The following is a 16,501-nucleotide window of genomic DNA, read 5'->3' as shown; positions in this document are numbered from 1 at the left end:
GTGTCGCCATTCATTTGTCACTGTATGTCGTGACTACGCGACCATAGCGTGTTAACCTGACTTGATTTACATGATTGTGTGACTCGATACGGTCTGTCAAGGGTTCTGTGCATGGGTCAGCGTTTCTTTTGTGGGTTTGCAATGTTCTTGTTGTTCTACTTCTGCCCTCCTGTGTCTGGATGGGTTTAACCAACTAGCAACAAACCGTCTTAAAACAATACCTGACTTATTGAAAAAGAATTGTAAATGTTGGTGTCTTCCTACGAACAAATATTTACTGACTCTGACTGGCGTCCTCATACATACCTCATGCTACCGACTACTAGCATGCTACTACCCCTACCCATAAAAACCCTGTTGAGTGCCCCCTCCCTCTCCTATCCAGACCCTCAATATGCCCCCTCCCTCTCGCATCCCTCCTGTGTGTTTGACAGCGGTTAGGAGTCACCGCTATCGAGCCTCTGTCTGATAAGATTTGCCCATCACTGACGCTGATAACTGGCTTAATGAAATCTTTGTATCTCGGATTGTGGGTCGAGAGTCGAGGCCCAATATGCGACTCAGTAGAATTTAACAGTGTCTAAATGTAGTCATTATTTTCATTTGATAGGGCTTATCAAAAAGGCTTAACTAGGACAAGTGCTTAGGTTTTCTTATACATACAAAATATCAAATTATGGAAAGTATCTTAAGTTGCAAACTTCAAATGACCGTTTTAAACAATCGGAAATGCTCATGAGTTCTATGGGCGACATTTTCAGCAATCGGGGATTGTGCCGTTCGCCACAATTGGTCCCTGTGTTCGCGCCTGCGGCTGGTGGGTATGTATGCCCCATCGCCCTTTGTATTTTGCTAGGATATCAAAATGGGAGTCTGGGAACGCAGTAAAATGATCATTCACACGGGGCAAGAAGTCCACATCGAGACAAACAATCGTCCCTCCTAGATTTTGTTCCCTGATCAGTATTTATCTTATGAAAGCCTATCAGTTATCATATACGTATCAAATGTCTTAAAATTCTAGAGAAACTCGGTGTATGCAACAGCGTTGCATTGATAATCCATGTATCGCAGCGCGGTGTACTTCATGGAAATCAAATAGATAGCAAATAAGGTAATTGGAAAATAATCCAGGTTTCAAAAACTATAGCTTATTTATGTGATTCTCTGTCATTCGGATCTGTTATTTTATTTTTTGTGAGTTATCCATGATGCAACGCGGGTGCGAATGGTAGGTGTTATGAAAAAAGCTCTTCCGTGTGTGTGAAGTCGCGAGGTATCAAAATCACATAATTTTATCATCTTTTTGTAGCACTATTATCTAAACTAGTATTAAATCCTTTTGTTCCATCATCTGCATCCGTTCAAAGTAATAATTGATATGCACATCTCTCTTTGGAATTCCCCCCTCACACGCGTTTGCATTCGCAGAATTTTGCAACATACGTTTCCACCGCTCTCATAACCCGAAGCTTGGCCGAGAAATCACAATTCTGCCCACCTCATTTCCAAAAATACCAAATTTAAGATACAAAACCGAGATTTCCATCTCAATCGAATTTCTGTTTCTGGTGATTATCATGTTTAAGAGCGAGCTTCAGAAGATATATTTCAAGTACTTAGTTCAGGGCCCCCTTTGGACGTTTAAATCTATAGTCGTGTTGCGCCGGGGGGTATCACGCACCGATATTCCCTACATAAAATAAAACCAAACAAGGTTTTTCTCTAAAAAAAAATCTTTATTCCGCTTTCTATACAATCATTTGTGATTATCTCAAGTGAAAATCTTGAACGCTGTTTAAGCGTTTGTGATATGTTATCATGCGCTCTCTGCGAAATCCGCTACGTTCACGCGCCGCTCATTATATTCACCACAATTGAGACCGGATCCATGTTTCCGCTCAATACACTTTCATTAACTCGCGCTTAAAGATAATGATGAAAACCACGACGTGCACATCATCCACTCGTGAATTTTGAAAGAAGACATCCTGAAGTATGCAGGATAAAGTACTGATTGAAAAGCGCCTGAATGCTTTTTGCGCTTAAAAGCTACTTGTCATTCAGCTCGTGCACTTTTTCATTATTCCTGCGCGAGAGCTTGTAAAAATGTTTACGAAATAGGGGGTTCTCAGATATTGGAATTGTCTTACTGGATTGTTCCATTTGAATGGCACTTGTTCGTTTGTTATAATTATCATCTCGGGTAAACGCCCTAGAGCTATATTCTTACGCCTAACAATCTAGCGTTTCCTTTCGGTGCTAGACTGTTATCTGTCTTATTGATGGAAAGTGTTAATCAACTTGTGTAAGATACACTAGTCGCTCTGAATTCCGCTATTGGTGTTCGAGCCAAGGTTCGGCAGGACTAGGGCTTAATTCATCCAGTCACTTGTGGATTGCCTTGTTGACCTTTGCAGGGTCCACATCGCGATAGCTATTGTGCGCAGTCTCTTGTTGTTCATACCTACCGTCTGTTTCTATTTAGGTTGAAGAGTAAAGCGGGGACAGTGCAGAGAGCGCACTCGCAAACCTGCTAACTAACCGCAGACCAATCATCACTCACAGGTAAGCAGTATTGTTAGAGTATACATCCCACCCTTTTCAAATCCAATAACCGCTTTACTATACATTGTTTCAATGTTAACTCGCGCCTAAAGTCATTTTTTTTTTAATCTGAAGCAATGTATTTTCGTTTCTATTCGACCCTTTTGAAAAGAGAGAAATCAAAAAGAATCTGTAAGAAATCCAAAAGTTGTTTTGTAGAAAGTGTATGATTTTTCGCAGCTGAAACAAACATTTGTCAGATGGTGTGTCGTTTCGCAACAATTTTCAGAAAGACCACGTAAACCTTTCGAACCCAAAATCTGTGATCACTCCGGGCTACTTCCTGCATTTAAAAACTGATCATGCGAGTTTTAGGCATTCTCTCCAGAATGTCAAAGGTTCCTTACAAACGAAATTCGCTCGAGTTCTCTATTTTGGCGAATATTCCGATTCGATCGTGCGATTGATTTATCTGTTTTTTTGTTTTTGTTTTTCGGAGACTAATGGAATGGGGGGTGACCTCTGAGATAAACCCATACAGGGCGATTAATGCCGCGAACTTGAACGAGCTGAAAATCGTCTTCAATTTCGTGATAATTTGACTAAGGCTATCTTAGCGTCGATACAGTGAGATTAACATCAACTGGAACTTATTATAACAATGCTACATCAAATAAGGTGTTCTTTATGTTTTTCGACATGCAAGCTTCGTATACATCTCTTTAAATGGTGGTTATCGATAGTAACTGGAGCATTAAGAGACCGTACTGCGATGCCGTTGCAAATTGTGCAACAAAGTCCCTGGCTTGTGCGGATGTAAAGGGGGCATTGCCAACACTTATCCCCTTTACTTATGCGATGAGTGATTGCATTCACTGGTATCGTAGAAGAGTGTCCTCTTTAGCGAGCGTGTTGGAAGAACTGCCAAAAACATCGTGCGTAGAGTCGGCGAAGTGATCTCACTGATAGGGGAAATTCATTAGAGGTTAAAGTTGGCATGTTGGCGATAGTTTTGGTGCTGTTACGTAACGATGATTATGGTCTATTATGACTATGATGGTGGTTATTATTATGCTCTTGATTAAAGTGGTGATGATGATGATGATGGAGGTGATGGTGATGATCGTGATGATTATTATTATTATGATTATAATAATGATGATGGTGGTGATGGTAATTATTATGAAGCTGATGATAATGGTGATGATGATGATTATGATCATGATCATGATGATGATGATGCTGATTAAAATGTGAAGGTGGTGGTGATGGTGATGTTGATGATTATGATTATGATTATGTTGATGACAATGATGAAGAAGATGATAATAATGATGTAACGATGACGAGGAGGGGGCGGCGATTATGACGGATATTCGTCGATGACACTGAGTTAACTGAAGGTTTTTTTCTCAGTTTGTCTTAGTTACGTTGGGTTTTACAGTAGTTGTGTCTATGGCAAAAGAAAAATGCAAACTTGCTTGATCTTGGATCTTGCGGCATCTGCGGTGCGACTTTATCGTATATCACTGCTCAATATAGTCATAGGGTGTCCGTTATAAGAGGTTCGCCCGGGAATGCAGCGGACAATTTCAAAAGATTAAATCCACTCATAGTAGAACATCTGAAGGTGGACACTCGTCATAGTCCAAAGTGTGTCCGTTATATAGAGGTTCAACCGGGACTGCAGCGGACAATTTCAACAGATTAAACCCACTCATAGTAGAACCTCTGAAGGTGGACACTCGTCATAGTCCAAAGTGTGTCCGTTATATAGAGGTTCAACCGGGACTGCAGTGGACTGATGCGCATGTTGTATTTCGTTGTTTTAGAATATACCTGCCGCTAATTGATATCTTTTTGAATAACTCTCTTCCTTAAAAATCAATTAACTACCTAGCTGACACAAGCGCTCTAGGTATGACTTAGCTGACGGATGTAGTGTTTTAGAATGGCTTGCTCTTGGCATTTTGTTATTTGCTCGTGCATTTAAAGAAAGTAATGATCAATAAACAAAATCTACTTTGGCGACGTGGATTGTCAAGCTGGGACACATTCATCATCCACTAAGAAAACTCAAGGCGCGCGTCAGTCCCGCCCATTTGTCCTACTCTGATTGTATTCTTGATTTTCGCCAACGGAAAAAATGTATCTATTGTTTGTTTTAGTGAATTCAGTAAAATAAACGTCACAGAATAAAGCAAATTACAATCAAATGTATATTTGCTTTATTTTGTTCTTTAAAAATGGTGAAGGAGAGAGGAGGGGAGGGGAGAAAAGTGGACGAGTTTCAGTTTTCTAGACTAGATCACATTTGCCCACATTTGCTACTGCTGTAGTTTAGGCTATGTACAAATACAATCAGCCTGACTCAACATAAAGCTTGATATTGGTATATTGGTAAAGCTTGCCTATTGGTATATTGGTAAAGCTTGCTATAGGTACCACAGGAAAAAAGATTACCTCTAGCCGTAAATTATCAAAGAGCGTTTTACATCCACACCTTTGTTATCTTTTTCACCCAATATCAGAAGACTTATTATAAGTAGAAATCTCGAGTAACCACCTAATATTAAAATCTTGTGCTTTTTTTTACCGAATTCAATCAAAAATATCACATCAGCTTCCCCAATGGAAGTGGATGCTTTCTCTCACTTGGTACCTTGCAAGGATGAGATAGCGACGGCTGACAGAGGCTGCTCTCAGCGCTATAAATCACTCATTCGCCAATATTTCTGCGCGCATTGGAATGGAAATAATTGAGACTTACTCTCCTGATTCTTAAGAATTCTTACAAATACAAATTCAACCTTACTAATGAAATTGGACATCTGAATTAGAGAATAGTGTATGAATAGGGTTGATTGATGGAAAAAAAATTCCACTTACCCGCCTAACCTGGTGAAGTATAATACACTCCTTTTTATAAGAACCTTTTTTATAAGAACGTCCAGCCTGGGACTACTTTTTTTATTGATCATTTGTGTTGTTCTGTTTTACAAAGCCGGTGTGTATGATTTCAGGCCACTGAAATTTAAGAACATCGATAAGAACGTTTTCAGCCTTAAAATGCTACAAAAATAAAAATGGCTCAGCCTCAACCGAAAATTAGACGTTCTCATAGGAAAAAGAGAGTATAATATTCTCGGGTAAGCTAGCAATTAAAAATGCACCCCTGACTTACTCGATTCTCAAAGAGGTATCTTATATTTCTTTTTGATGTGTTAATTATGTTTGAATTTAGGTATGTTGGCAAAAATGTTAAAATCAAGCCCTCTGTTATTATTCGCCTGATTTAATCACTCTTCCATGCGTTTTACCATAATGGCGGGATTTGGTTGATGTGGTCGAGTGCGGGCCGGGCTAGCGATTAATACAAGACAGCCACAGTATTTAGCACTGTCTGTTTCTCATTTGGCTATCTATTACTTGTACTGAAAATGACTTTCTGTCCTCGATCCACGTAACATATGTGAGGTTAACATATAATGAGAACGTCTCTCATCATTTCCCTAAAGTGACTCGGTGAGTAAGTTAATTTTACTAGTTTTATCTGAAATCTACTTTCATCGAATCAACACCTGTGGTATTTTTCCCTGTGAAGGTTTGGTATCAGGTCGTAGAAAGTGTATAAAATTATATTACTTTAGTGGACATTTTGTTTTTAAATTTTCTCCATATTTTATCGATCACGAAAATACCATTCATTCCTGAGCAAAGCGCACGCGAACCTGTCGTAAACTATCAATATCTGTATACAATATCGCAACTTGTTGTTCCCTCAAGCATACCAATATGGCACCATTAAAATCTCGTTACGATGCACATATGGCTATGCTTATGTCATATGGCGCAACTTAATGCATGACAAGTATGCAAGGCGCATGCGCATACATATTTGACCAAATTCAACAATGTATCAACCTCGCGGTCACATATTATAATGCCATTTACTTCCATGTATTATATATACGATTATTTAGTTATTATTTTGCTTTTTATTTTGCCCCTTTAAAATGTCTTCGCATTTTAATTATTCTGATAACTCTGAAGGCCCACTGTTTATTCCAATCACAATGTATATTTTTCAAGCATGATAGTTATTAAGAGAATAAGTATTTTATCTCACGTTAGGCTCATCGTAAGGATGCTCTTGGGCTCTTAGTAACCCTCGTGATTTTTTCTTTTTCTTTTTTTTTCCCTATGTGAAAAATTGAGCCACCGAACCCGGTGCCTGGTTTTCCAGATTTCGTTTCTACAAAGTCCTTTAATTACAAAAAACACATAGACTAATGTTTTAACTTTAAATATAATCCTCTTATTTTCTTTATGGTTTTATGGTCTTCTAGAATAAACTAGAGAACTTTTCATTCTAATATTGACAATGAATTAATATGTTGGTGTACCGTCTTCGAATGATTTGAATTCCCTGTTGTTTTCCTAGCGTTAAACTATGTTTATTGTCTATAGATGAACATCCTCGTAAACGTTAAAAGAACACAGTATATTATACAGAAATTACTGATACTTTGTCTCCAATTAGCAGTACAACAGCTTTCTAAGCTCAAAGACGTTTCCTTAGAAAAAAAATTCAAATATTATTCAATTGTGCGATGTCAAATTCTTGTTCATATCAAGTATGCTCATATCTTACGCGCTGATGTTATCCGTGAAACTCGCGTTTCGAGTGAAAAGCGTTGATTAGAAGACGATACCACCCAATAACAGCTTGGATAAATAACCACTTTTCTCACGACCCGGAGAAAGTCGACAGAGTTTCAGGCAAATCACATGCGAGTAAAACCACTACCTCCGTATACCACTCTCTTGTTAACTTGGGTAAACGTGATGATTCAATATAGGGATTTTTAATTAGGTCGATGCTTCATAGCACTTGGATGTTATACCCTATGCATCAATGTATGAAAATCTTCCTACTTTATCAATAAAGCACCTGCAGCAACCATACTTTCTTGCCGGACTGTAGCATTTCTAGTGTTTTCTTCTATGGTAGTAAATTCATTTTCATCAAGGACTCATTAAAGTGCCCTCGCTATATACATTTTTGGAATGAATTAACAGAAACATTCAATGTGTAATGGGGCACAAATTCCTACTATCTCCGCCTTCATCTCTCTCTCTAACGGATAATTAGGCGTCGTCACTTCCTGAAAATCGTCGAGGCTTAACCCGTCGCTGGGTGCAGAGAAGATGGCATACTAGCTAGGAGGTCGTAGTGACTGCATTTGTTTTTAGTGTGTGAATGCCTGAACCGTGTCCGCGTTAAAATCTCAGACAACAAAACCATCGGTCTGTGACATTTCTCTGCGCTATCCATATTGTTGGCTAATTTGCTATTTAACCAAGTAATGGCTTATAATTTCTGCTCTCTTTACTTCCTAGGACTTGAAGCATCGCGAAAACTAGCTCAGTGCGGTTGGTATGCAATCTAAACGAGCAAAAAACGGTCGGGTGATCGTTCTTGTGGCCGCTGGGGTTATAATCGTTGGTATATCTTGCTTAGCAGCCGGAATCGCGCTGATGGTAAAATATTCAGTAAAGAAGCAAAGCAAAACAAGCTCTGAAAATGGTTTCACTACAGCAGAAACAAAGAACTCCAGATTTTCTAGCTTACTTCAAAAGCTACAAGACACTCATTTTGAGCTCTACCCTGAGCGAATATTTATGAAACCTGATCTCACTGCTGCAGAAGCCAAGAAAAGGTTTCGTAGCTACGACCCTACGCCTTCTCGACTAAAATACGTCACGGACACATCAAGAGCGCTTTTAAAAGAGTTTGAAAACTTTGATCCTTCGTCCAGTGAGCTGAGCTTGCGAGAAAGGAGGGCTTATGAGCAGGCTAAATTCTGGTTGAAGCACGTTTATCCGCATGGAATTCCATTCGGTTATGACTACTATGTTGGCGACTGGCTTCTCGGCCCAGATGTATTCTGCTGGATGCCTATTTGTTATGTGCTGGAGTTTTTCGAATTTACCATGAAAAATTTGAAACCAAATAATTTGGGTGAAATGGAGCTTTTTCTTGAGAAGTTGAGGGAGATTAACAAAACTTTTTCCCAGTATGAGAGTAATTTAAAGCTTGGGATAAAAACTGGAATGGTGCGGAACGTGGAAGGATGCGAGTCGGGATATAACGGGTTTCGCTATAAGACCGAGTATCTCAGCATCGCGTTGTACGGGCCCGAAGGTAAGTCTTTGCCATCTTGTATCGCGGTTTCTTTAATCCAATTAGCTTGATTGTGCTAAACAAGCATATTTGTTACTTCTTACGATTAGTGCATATTTGCGTTTCAAGAGAGATTAATTATTGAATAGATCGAAAACAACAACCGTCCAGTCTTACTCATACATCATTTACTGAGTTCTCACCTACAAATGAGTAAAAAGGAACAACTCACCGCAGTTGTTCTCTTTCTTGTGTGATTAACACATTGACCCCTCAACCGGCCTGTACCGGCCTTGGGAAGTACCCACAACCCAAAAAATTCATAAATGCAAAATAAACACAACAAGATGAAGATACTCAGGCATCAGTCTAAGGGAAAGCCAAATAATAGCTTAGGTTCTTTGACAAACTTCAAATCGAACAAGGAAAAAAAGCAGAATCACCCCTCTCAACAAAACGCTCAAAATACCACACAAGTGAGAGAGATCAGCAAACATAGCCCAAGACAAAAATAGATACCTTTATTCTCACAATGTCCACTCCTTGAAGGCTTGTAAAACTATTTCGTTGCCATTACAGACTGCAAAGCATTCTGGGAGATCCAGGGAAAGATTCACGAGGGGAGGGCCAGTCAACACTCCTCTGCCCAAAGTCAGATGGTTTTTTATAAGTCTTTTCACCCCAAAGCCAAACAAATCAATTCCAGGTCATACAGGGCCAGAATAGCAAAGTAAACAATTTTGGAATCGATTTGGTTTCAGAAAAGACACCATTTAGGAGAGCTGTGGTGATTCATTAGAAAATTATTTTCTCATCCAAAATTGGCAAAGCCAAACAAGAAAAAACACCATGAATCCACCTTTGCTTGCAAAGATAGACTTCAATAGACTTCATGATGTCCAAGGACACTCTCCCAATATGCTGATAGCTGTATTTTTTGATAAAAAATAAAAGCAACCATCAACTTGTGCTCGTATAAGCACAACGACAAGGGATTAAAAATGGGACCGCAGAGCACTGTTGGAAAGCTAGGATACCGACGGTCTGTATAAAACTCAAAATAGGGAGGGCGGTATCTGTTTTCGGTCTGTTTTTTTTTTTGTGTAAATTCAGCTCAAAAATAGCCAGGATTTAATGGGTTAAAAAATACCTAAAATTGCATAACATTTATTTTTGCTCTTTTAATAAAGTAATCTTAAAATATTAAACTAAACTAGAAATATGTCCTCACGATCAATACCACACGTTTCTCTTCTTTGTACGCAAACCCCGATATCTTCAACTTTGCACGTTATATTTCCAGGCGTCTTCAACTCGACCGTATTCGAGGCCATCAGTAAGTTAAATTTCTTTGCCAACTTAAGTCAAGAGGAGCGCGAAGCATGGCGGGTAAAACATAATAAATCTATGAACGAGTCGCTCCGAGAACACTTCCTGGAGCATGTCGGGAAACCCATTGATCGAGTGCTCAGGTATGTGTTATAATTTGCATATTTCTTGACAAACCTTTCGTGTATTCTTAGATTCATGTTGCTTTTTTAGGTACTTGGAAACGGACCATATTCAATACTGCGTATCAGATGACCTTATGCATGGTTTTGGTAATCTACCGCTGACACATGTGTACCGCAACGGCACACAGGGAGCCCGAACCACCCAGCGGCTTCCTAGCGGCGAGTTGATTGACGGGAAAGCTTCTTATGATAAGATTCTATCATACTTCATATCTGGTGACACTCCGGCGAACGATATCCACAAACTTGGAGAGGAGCTAATCGGTGGGTTCTACGACGAGGTACGTGGAACAAGAAAGTCTTTATTATTAGATTTTTTTAACAGCTGTTGCGGGGGGAGGGTGAAGTGGTTGAAATGACGAATCACGGGCCAAACACGAGTTAAAAAATTCACAAATTACAGGAAATATTTTTTTAAATGGCCGGAAAAATATAAAAGCAGAACGCGAAATCAATAAATGAAATACAGATCAAATGTCACGTTTTACGAATTTCAAGCTTTTAAATCACGATTCAAACGACCATAAGAGTTGAAGCTCCCGTGGTCACTCATTACCATTTGATCGAACGGAACAAATTTGAGTCTAATCACGGATCCATGTTGCAAAAGTTTATTATTTATTAATTATTGCCCCAGATCCTTGAAGTTGCTCGTGAGTTCTCCGGGGAGACTGATAACGAAAAAGCCAGAGTTGCATTAATGAACAGAACTCGCCAGAACGACATGTACTTCAGTGATGGCGCGCTCCCGGAGATCGAATCAAATGAGCGCGCGCACAGGCTGTGCAGTACAAAAGAGGCAGCGAGGATTCACTGTCCCCTGAGATGGGAGGCGATTCTGAAGTGGTTCACCTACACTAGGCAGGCAAGTATTGATATCATAGCGCGCGCAGTGCAGTACTAAATACGCAGTGAAGATTCACTGTCCCCTAAAATGGGTGGCAAATAACCATTGTGGTTTGCAGATCAGCGATTTTATTATCCAGGATCACCTTTTACCGTGACAGTTCCAGTGTCTTGAAAGACTTGGCACTTCTTAACACTGTCATCCCTTAGATACTTTTCCTGGAATCTATGTCACTTTCCAGTATCTTATATCCAGGATACTAGGTAATTACTCACGCGGTCTTTGTTACTTGTAGATAATGGCTGAACTTGATGCGAAGACTGTGGACCAGTTTCATTTCTCTGGCCGCAAACACTCTACGCCTAATTGCCCTGTTAAGCTAGACGTGGATTTTAACCCTTCCGTAGCCGCTCAGGGCTATACCCCAAGTGACGAGATATGTTCTCATGCCGCCGTCTACACCATACCCTTCTTCCTCAAGAAAGCAGGGCCTCGCTTTGAGGAATGGACTGTGAGCGCCCACGAGACGAGGCCTGGGCACCACTTACAGGTCAGTGGATAAGGGGGGCTAGGCACCATTTAGAAGTCAGTAGAAGAGGGGGCCTGAACACCACTTCCAGGTCAGTTATAGAGTGGACCTGGGTACCACTTCCAGGTCAGTAGAAGAGGGGGCCTGGGCACCACTTATTGGTAAGTGGAGGAGGGGGGATAGGCACCATTTAGAAGTCAGAGGGGACCTGGACACCACTTACAGGTCAGTAGTAGAGTGGGCCTTGGTAATACTTCCAGGTCAGTAGAAGAGGGGGCCTGGACACCACTTCCAGGTCAGTAGAAGAGGGGGCCTGGACACCACTTACAGGGCAGTAGATTCTGGACACCACTTACAGGTGAGAAGTTGAGAGGGCCTGGGCACCATATTTTTCTGTAGTTTCTGTTGTTGAAGAGGCCTGGGTGCTATTATCTGGTCAGTAGAGGGGCCGTTAGCACCATTTACTTGCTTGTAGGCGTTTGCTTGTAGGCGTTTGCTTGTAGGCGTTTGCTTGTAGGCGTTTGCTTGTAGGCGTTTGCTTGTAGGCGTTTGCTTGTAGGCGTTGAAATTGGTTGCATCCCGCGTATAGCCCCAAATCCAAAGAGGACACCTGCATTAAAAGGCTAGCCACTTACAAGTGTTGGCATCAATTAATTAAACATTAATGATTAATTATCATTATTTTCCTCTACAGGCACAGGGATATAAGGAGCGCTTTCGCCCCGGTGAGAAGGGCGTGATCAGATGGCTGTCAGATTTCATCTATTTCCTCGGATTTCAGGAGGGCTGGGCGCTATACGCAGAGAATCCACTCATTGCTAATGAGACAGACACGTACAAAGGCAGACCTCTCCTGAAATACGGCATGCTCAAATGGCAGGTACGTTCAATACCGAGACAGACAGACATACAGACAGACAGACCTTTATTTTACTACGGTAGTTTCATAAGTTCGAATACTTTTTTACATGAAAGCCGTAACAAGGTTAATCCCTAAAATAAGTACATTTGCAAATGCTACTACAATATATTCAAAATATATACAAAAAAAGGCAGACGGACAGACAGACAGACAGACAGACAAATATAAAAGGCGGACATTCGAAAGACTGACAGTTTATAACTGGTCTCTACTCAACTGACACCTTATGCCATTGTTTGACAGCTCTGGCAAGCAATCCGACTTATCTTGGACACAGGTTTCCATAGCATGAACATGACGCGCCAGGAAGCACGCAAACTTATTAATAAATACACATGGGACACCACAGATATTCCAGACAAGGAAATCACGCGCTACCAGAGCCTGCCTGGCCAAGCGGCCACGTACTTGATGGGTAAACTCCACATCATGAGGCTTCGCAAGAGGGCAGAGTCTAGACTCGGGGACAAGTTCAACAAGAAGGACTTCCATTTCCAGATTCTAAAGGATGGTCCAGCACCATTTGGCTTCCTGGAAAAGACCATTGATTTGTACATCGAGTGTGTGTTGAAGCCTGAACGAAAGGGATGCCGCGATGTGTTGAGCGTCCCTACATTCGAGGACAATATCGACGATACAAACAATATGGATGTGTTGAGCATGCGCAAGCTTCATTTTATGCACAGACGCTGAATTGATTATAATAAATTATTACTCAACGGACGCATACAAAGGACCGTGTACGCATGCACATAATCGCCATCGAAATTTCATGAGCGCTGTGTGTAAAGTTTGTCTCTAGTTCGATTATGCTGTGTTTCGCGACGTAGTATTTGGTGTGACGTTACAGTTGTTTTAAATATAGTGATGCTTGCAGTTGCATGACGACGTGATTTCCCGTACTTTGCGTCGCGTGACTCGAAATATGGGTTGTGAAATGTTGGACTGCCAATGTGTTGCGTGGCGATATACAAAGTAAAGACGTGATGTTGCAGGTTGCGTGACAGTCTGTCCTAATTGTTCCGTTACTTTGTGTTGTGACCAAGGTATGTGGTGTCGTTTGACAATAACGTGACAATACATTAGTACTTACTACAGACTTATCCAGTCCTTAATCTACGTGCTTTTCCGATTATTCATTTCTGAGACAATGTACTCGAAGAAGCGAGTTCTCCTTACTACGCTCTTAATTTCAAACAAAATAAACAGGAGATAGGAATATAAATAACACAATGATAGGATTTACATGATCTCACACTTCTTTCTTCTTCTCTTTACCTTATAAATATGAAGAATGCCATCATAGTAAAGCGAATTGGATATTTTCGGTGTTGAGAGTGAAAGCTGTCGGGAGTGGAAGTCAAACCATGCACATTGGTTATTTATATCAATTTTCAAATCTACACTAGCGTTTTATGTTATTCACCCTTGCGCAGCATTCATGGGTTCAGATCAAATGGAGTTTTGTGCTAAACACTTCCAAAATTCGTGCTGTAAAAGAGCAATTGCGTTAAATTCGCTTCTTCCCATAAAGATGAATAGTTGTTGTAACTTAAAGAGAGTTGATGACTATGTATTGCTCATTATTGAGACTCTTATTTTCCAACAACACATGTTCTCTGCTCGTTTCCTGTGCCAAAAGATCAAAATGACTCGCTTAGAAAAGCGATATGAGAGCAGCTAATTACAATCAATAAATCAATAAATTTCTCGTGGGTGGCTAAGACAAACTTTCTTACTTTTAAAATGATAATATTTATATATTATACATACAGTTAGATTCTATTAGCTCTTACAATAGTATATACATAAGAAAGGGCTTATAACAGCCCCTTGTAATGACCAGCAATGAATAAACTTATACCAGAACGTTGAGTTCTTATCGCCACGTTTCTTCATTCTCCTCGAGGGGCGGATTTAGGGTGTGGGGGGGGGGGGGGGGTGGGGCTTATTTGCTTTTAAAATAACGAATAAAAATTTAAGGAAATACACGGAGAACATTGAATGCTCCCCCTCTTTTTTGAAACCCTTGCTTCGGCCCCCCCTTTTTGGATCTCCTGGATACGCCCCTGTCCTATACCTCAATACTGCCGTGACGAGAGTTTCTGCGCTATGTAGATTAGGTTTGTGAGATAAGCATTGAATCGCTCTGAAAAATTAAATCCATCTAAACAGAAGACGGGTCCTTTAAAATAATGTAAAATAATCCATATAAGAAACTATATTTCTCAAAATGACAAGGCGTCTCAACATTCAAAAAGCCCCCCCCCCCCCCCCCCCCCCCTCTTAACTTATAACATGCGGATCCGGTTTTTTAAAAATATATTCTGGTCTTTTTGTTTTTATTGTTTGTTTAGTGGGTGGGTGGGGTAGCAGTTCTCAGTCATGTATTTTATTTGATGTGGTAGAGAGGCGTATTTCGCATATTCCTGCTCTATTGGGGGAGGGGAGGGTTGGGTTGTGATTTGTGACTTCACATCTCTTACTCGCCACAGGGAACCCGATCAGAACAACAGGGTCTAGGCTGCGTATTCGTAGAAGAACTAATGGCAATTGAAAGGAATCATGTTTTGTTTTGATAAACTTTGTTTAATACAATACGCACTTTAGCACATATCATACGAGACATACAATATACAGAGTCATCTTCGTTTGGCTGATACTTAAAGTGCCTTTGCAAAAGCTTCCATATCTCAAATAAACCGTCAATAAGTGCCAGGCGAATTACAAACCTGTTTCAAAGGACGCTAAATAACAAAAAACGACACATCAAAACAACGAGGTTCCTGCCAGATTCCAAAGACACAGCGGAGGCTGATTTGAATGTTGGAGTCCGAAAGTTTGTGACATGGAGCCTTTGCCTTTTCGATAATCTTCATGGGAATCATAATTTTCCCCAAATCATATTTATACAGTAATCATATTTATACAGTATTGTTATACAACCCTCCCTCCCTACTCTCAAGAGCGAGTACCCCCTTCCAGTCCGCCTTCTGTATATCTATTCGGCTTTTTTATGGAGTGTAGCCTTCCCCCCCCCCCCCCCCCCCCGCAATTTACTGAGGAAACCGTTTTTTCAGGGCCGAAGCTAGCACGAGGGCACGGGGGGAACAGCTGCCTCCAAAGTAAAGCAGTAAAAGACTCATGAAAAAATAGTGTGTACCCCCGAAGCAAATAAAAGAAATATCTGAGGCTTGCTACCTAAGCAAAATTTTCTACCGCCTTGCTGTATGGATTTTATTCTTACAGTCAAAATCTCCAATACCAGTCAACACTTGTTACACCATGTTCAAAAGAATCTCCATCTTTTCCTGATCGACGCGGGAGTATGCTCCGTGATTTCCGTGATCAAAGAATTCCCCCACCGTTCTTAGCTATGCGTGCACTAAATAAAATGATGAAATAATTCATGTTAGCATAAAAGATGATTTAAAGATATACGCTTCAATACCTGCTGTTTTTACAAATGGTTTTTGGATCGTGTTTTACCGACGGCTAGTTTGTTTAGTTGGCTCTTCCCGGTAAGCCGGTACTAATGAAAACTTGCGCAGTTTTTGACAGAGAAAAAAAAATTCCAACAAACGCAACCGCTAATTTTCATCTCGATGCGTGAAGTTGCCCGAGGGGAAGTAAATGCTTTCTCGACACTATGCACTTCCTGACAAAATGGACAGTTTGAAAATTAGTCAAGTTGAGCGTTTCTCGAAGCCTCGCCCTCAAGAAATTCAAGAGTCTGTTAAGTCGGATCCGTATTTTACAAATTCGATTCTGGGCTTCTTTTTTACACTCTCTTGTCGCGTAACGAAACACTGTTGATCATGTATATCATAAGATTGTGTGAAAACAAGTGTATATGTTTCAAGAGCGGTAGCTTTAATCCCGTTTTCTGTTAACATCCGATGCGACTCGATTGCGTTAGTGCAAAACACTTAGTTGCTTTTTGCCTTAGTGTACA

General features: G+C 40.5%; 1 protein-coding gene across 3 annotated transcripts; it reads left to right on the top strand.

Annotated features, from left to right (window-relative positions):
* Positions 1-427: 427 nt before the first annotated feature.
* On the top strand, positions 428-14,430 carry LOC5504845. Of its 3 annotated transcripts, XM_032373180.1 has the most exons (9): positions 428-821; positions 2,489-2,568; positions 7,951-8,755; positions 10,038-10,206; positions 10,277-10,529; positions 10,886-11,113; positions 11,391-11,645; positions 12,319-12,504; positions 12,790-14,430. In XM_032373180.1, exons 3-9 carry the CDS (start codon positions 7,990-7,992, stop codon positions 13,237-13,239), a joined length of 2,307 nt encoding a protein of 768 aa, XP_032229071.1. In that variant the 5' UTR covers positions 428-821; positions 2,489-2,568; positions 7,951-7,989; the 3' UTR covers positions 13,240-14,430. The 3 variants fall into 3 exon arrangements, with proteins under 3 accessions (XP_032229071.1, XP_032229072.1, XP_032229073.1); XM_032373181.2 differs by lacking the exon at positions 428-821 and having other exon boundaries at positions 2,230-2,568; XM_032373182.2 differs by lacking the exons at positions 428-821; positions 2,489-2,568 and adding an exon at positions 7,684-7,857.
* The last annotated feature ends 2,071 nt before the right edge of the window (positions 14,431-16,501 follow it).

The sequence above is a fragment of the Nematostella vectensis genome, chromosome 9, assembly GCF_932526225.1.
Source record: "Nematostella vectensis chromosome 9, jaNemVect1.1, whole genome shotgun sequence".
Lineage (NCBI taxonomy): Eukaryota > Metazoa > Cnidaria > Anthozoa > Actiniaria > Edwardsiidae > Nematostella > Nematostella vectensis.
The sequence above is the reverse complement of the archived record's forward strand: the minus strand, read 5'-3'. Positions and strand labels throughout refer to the sequence as shown.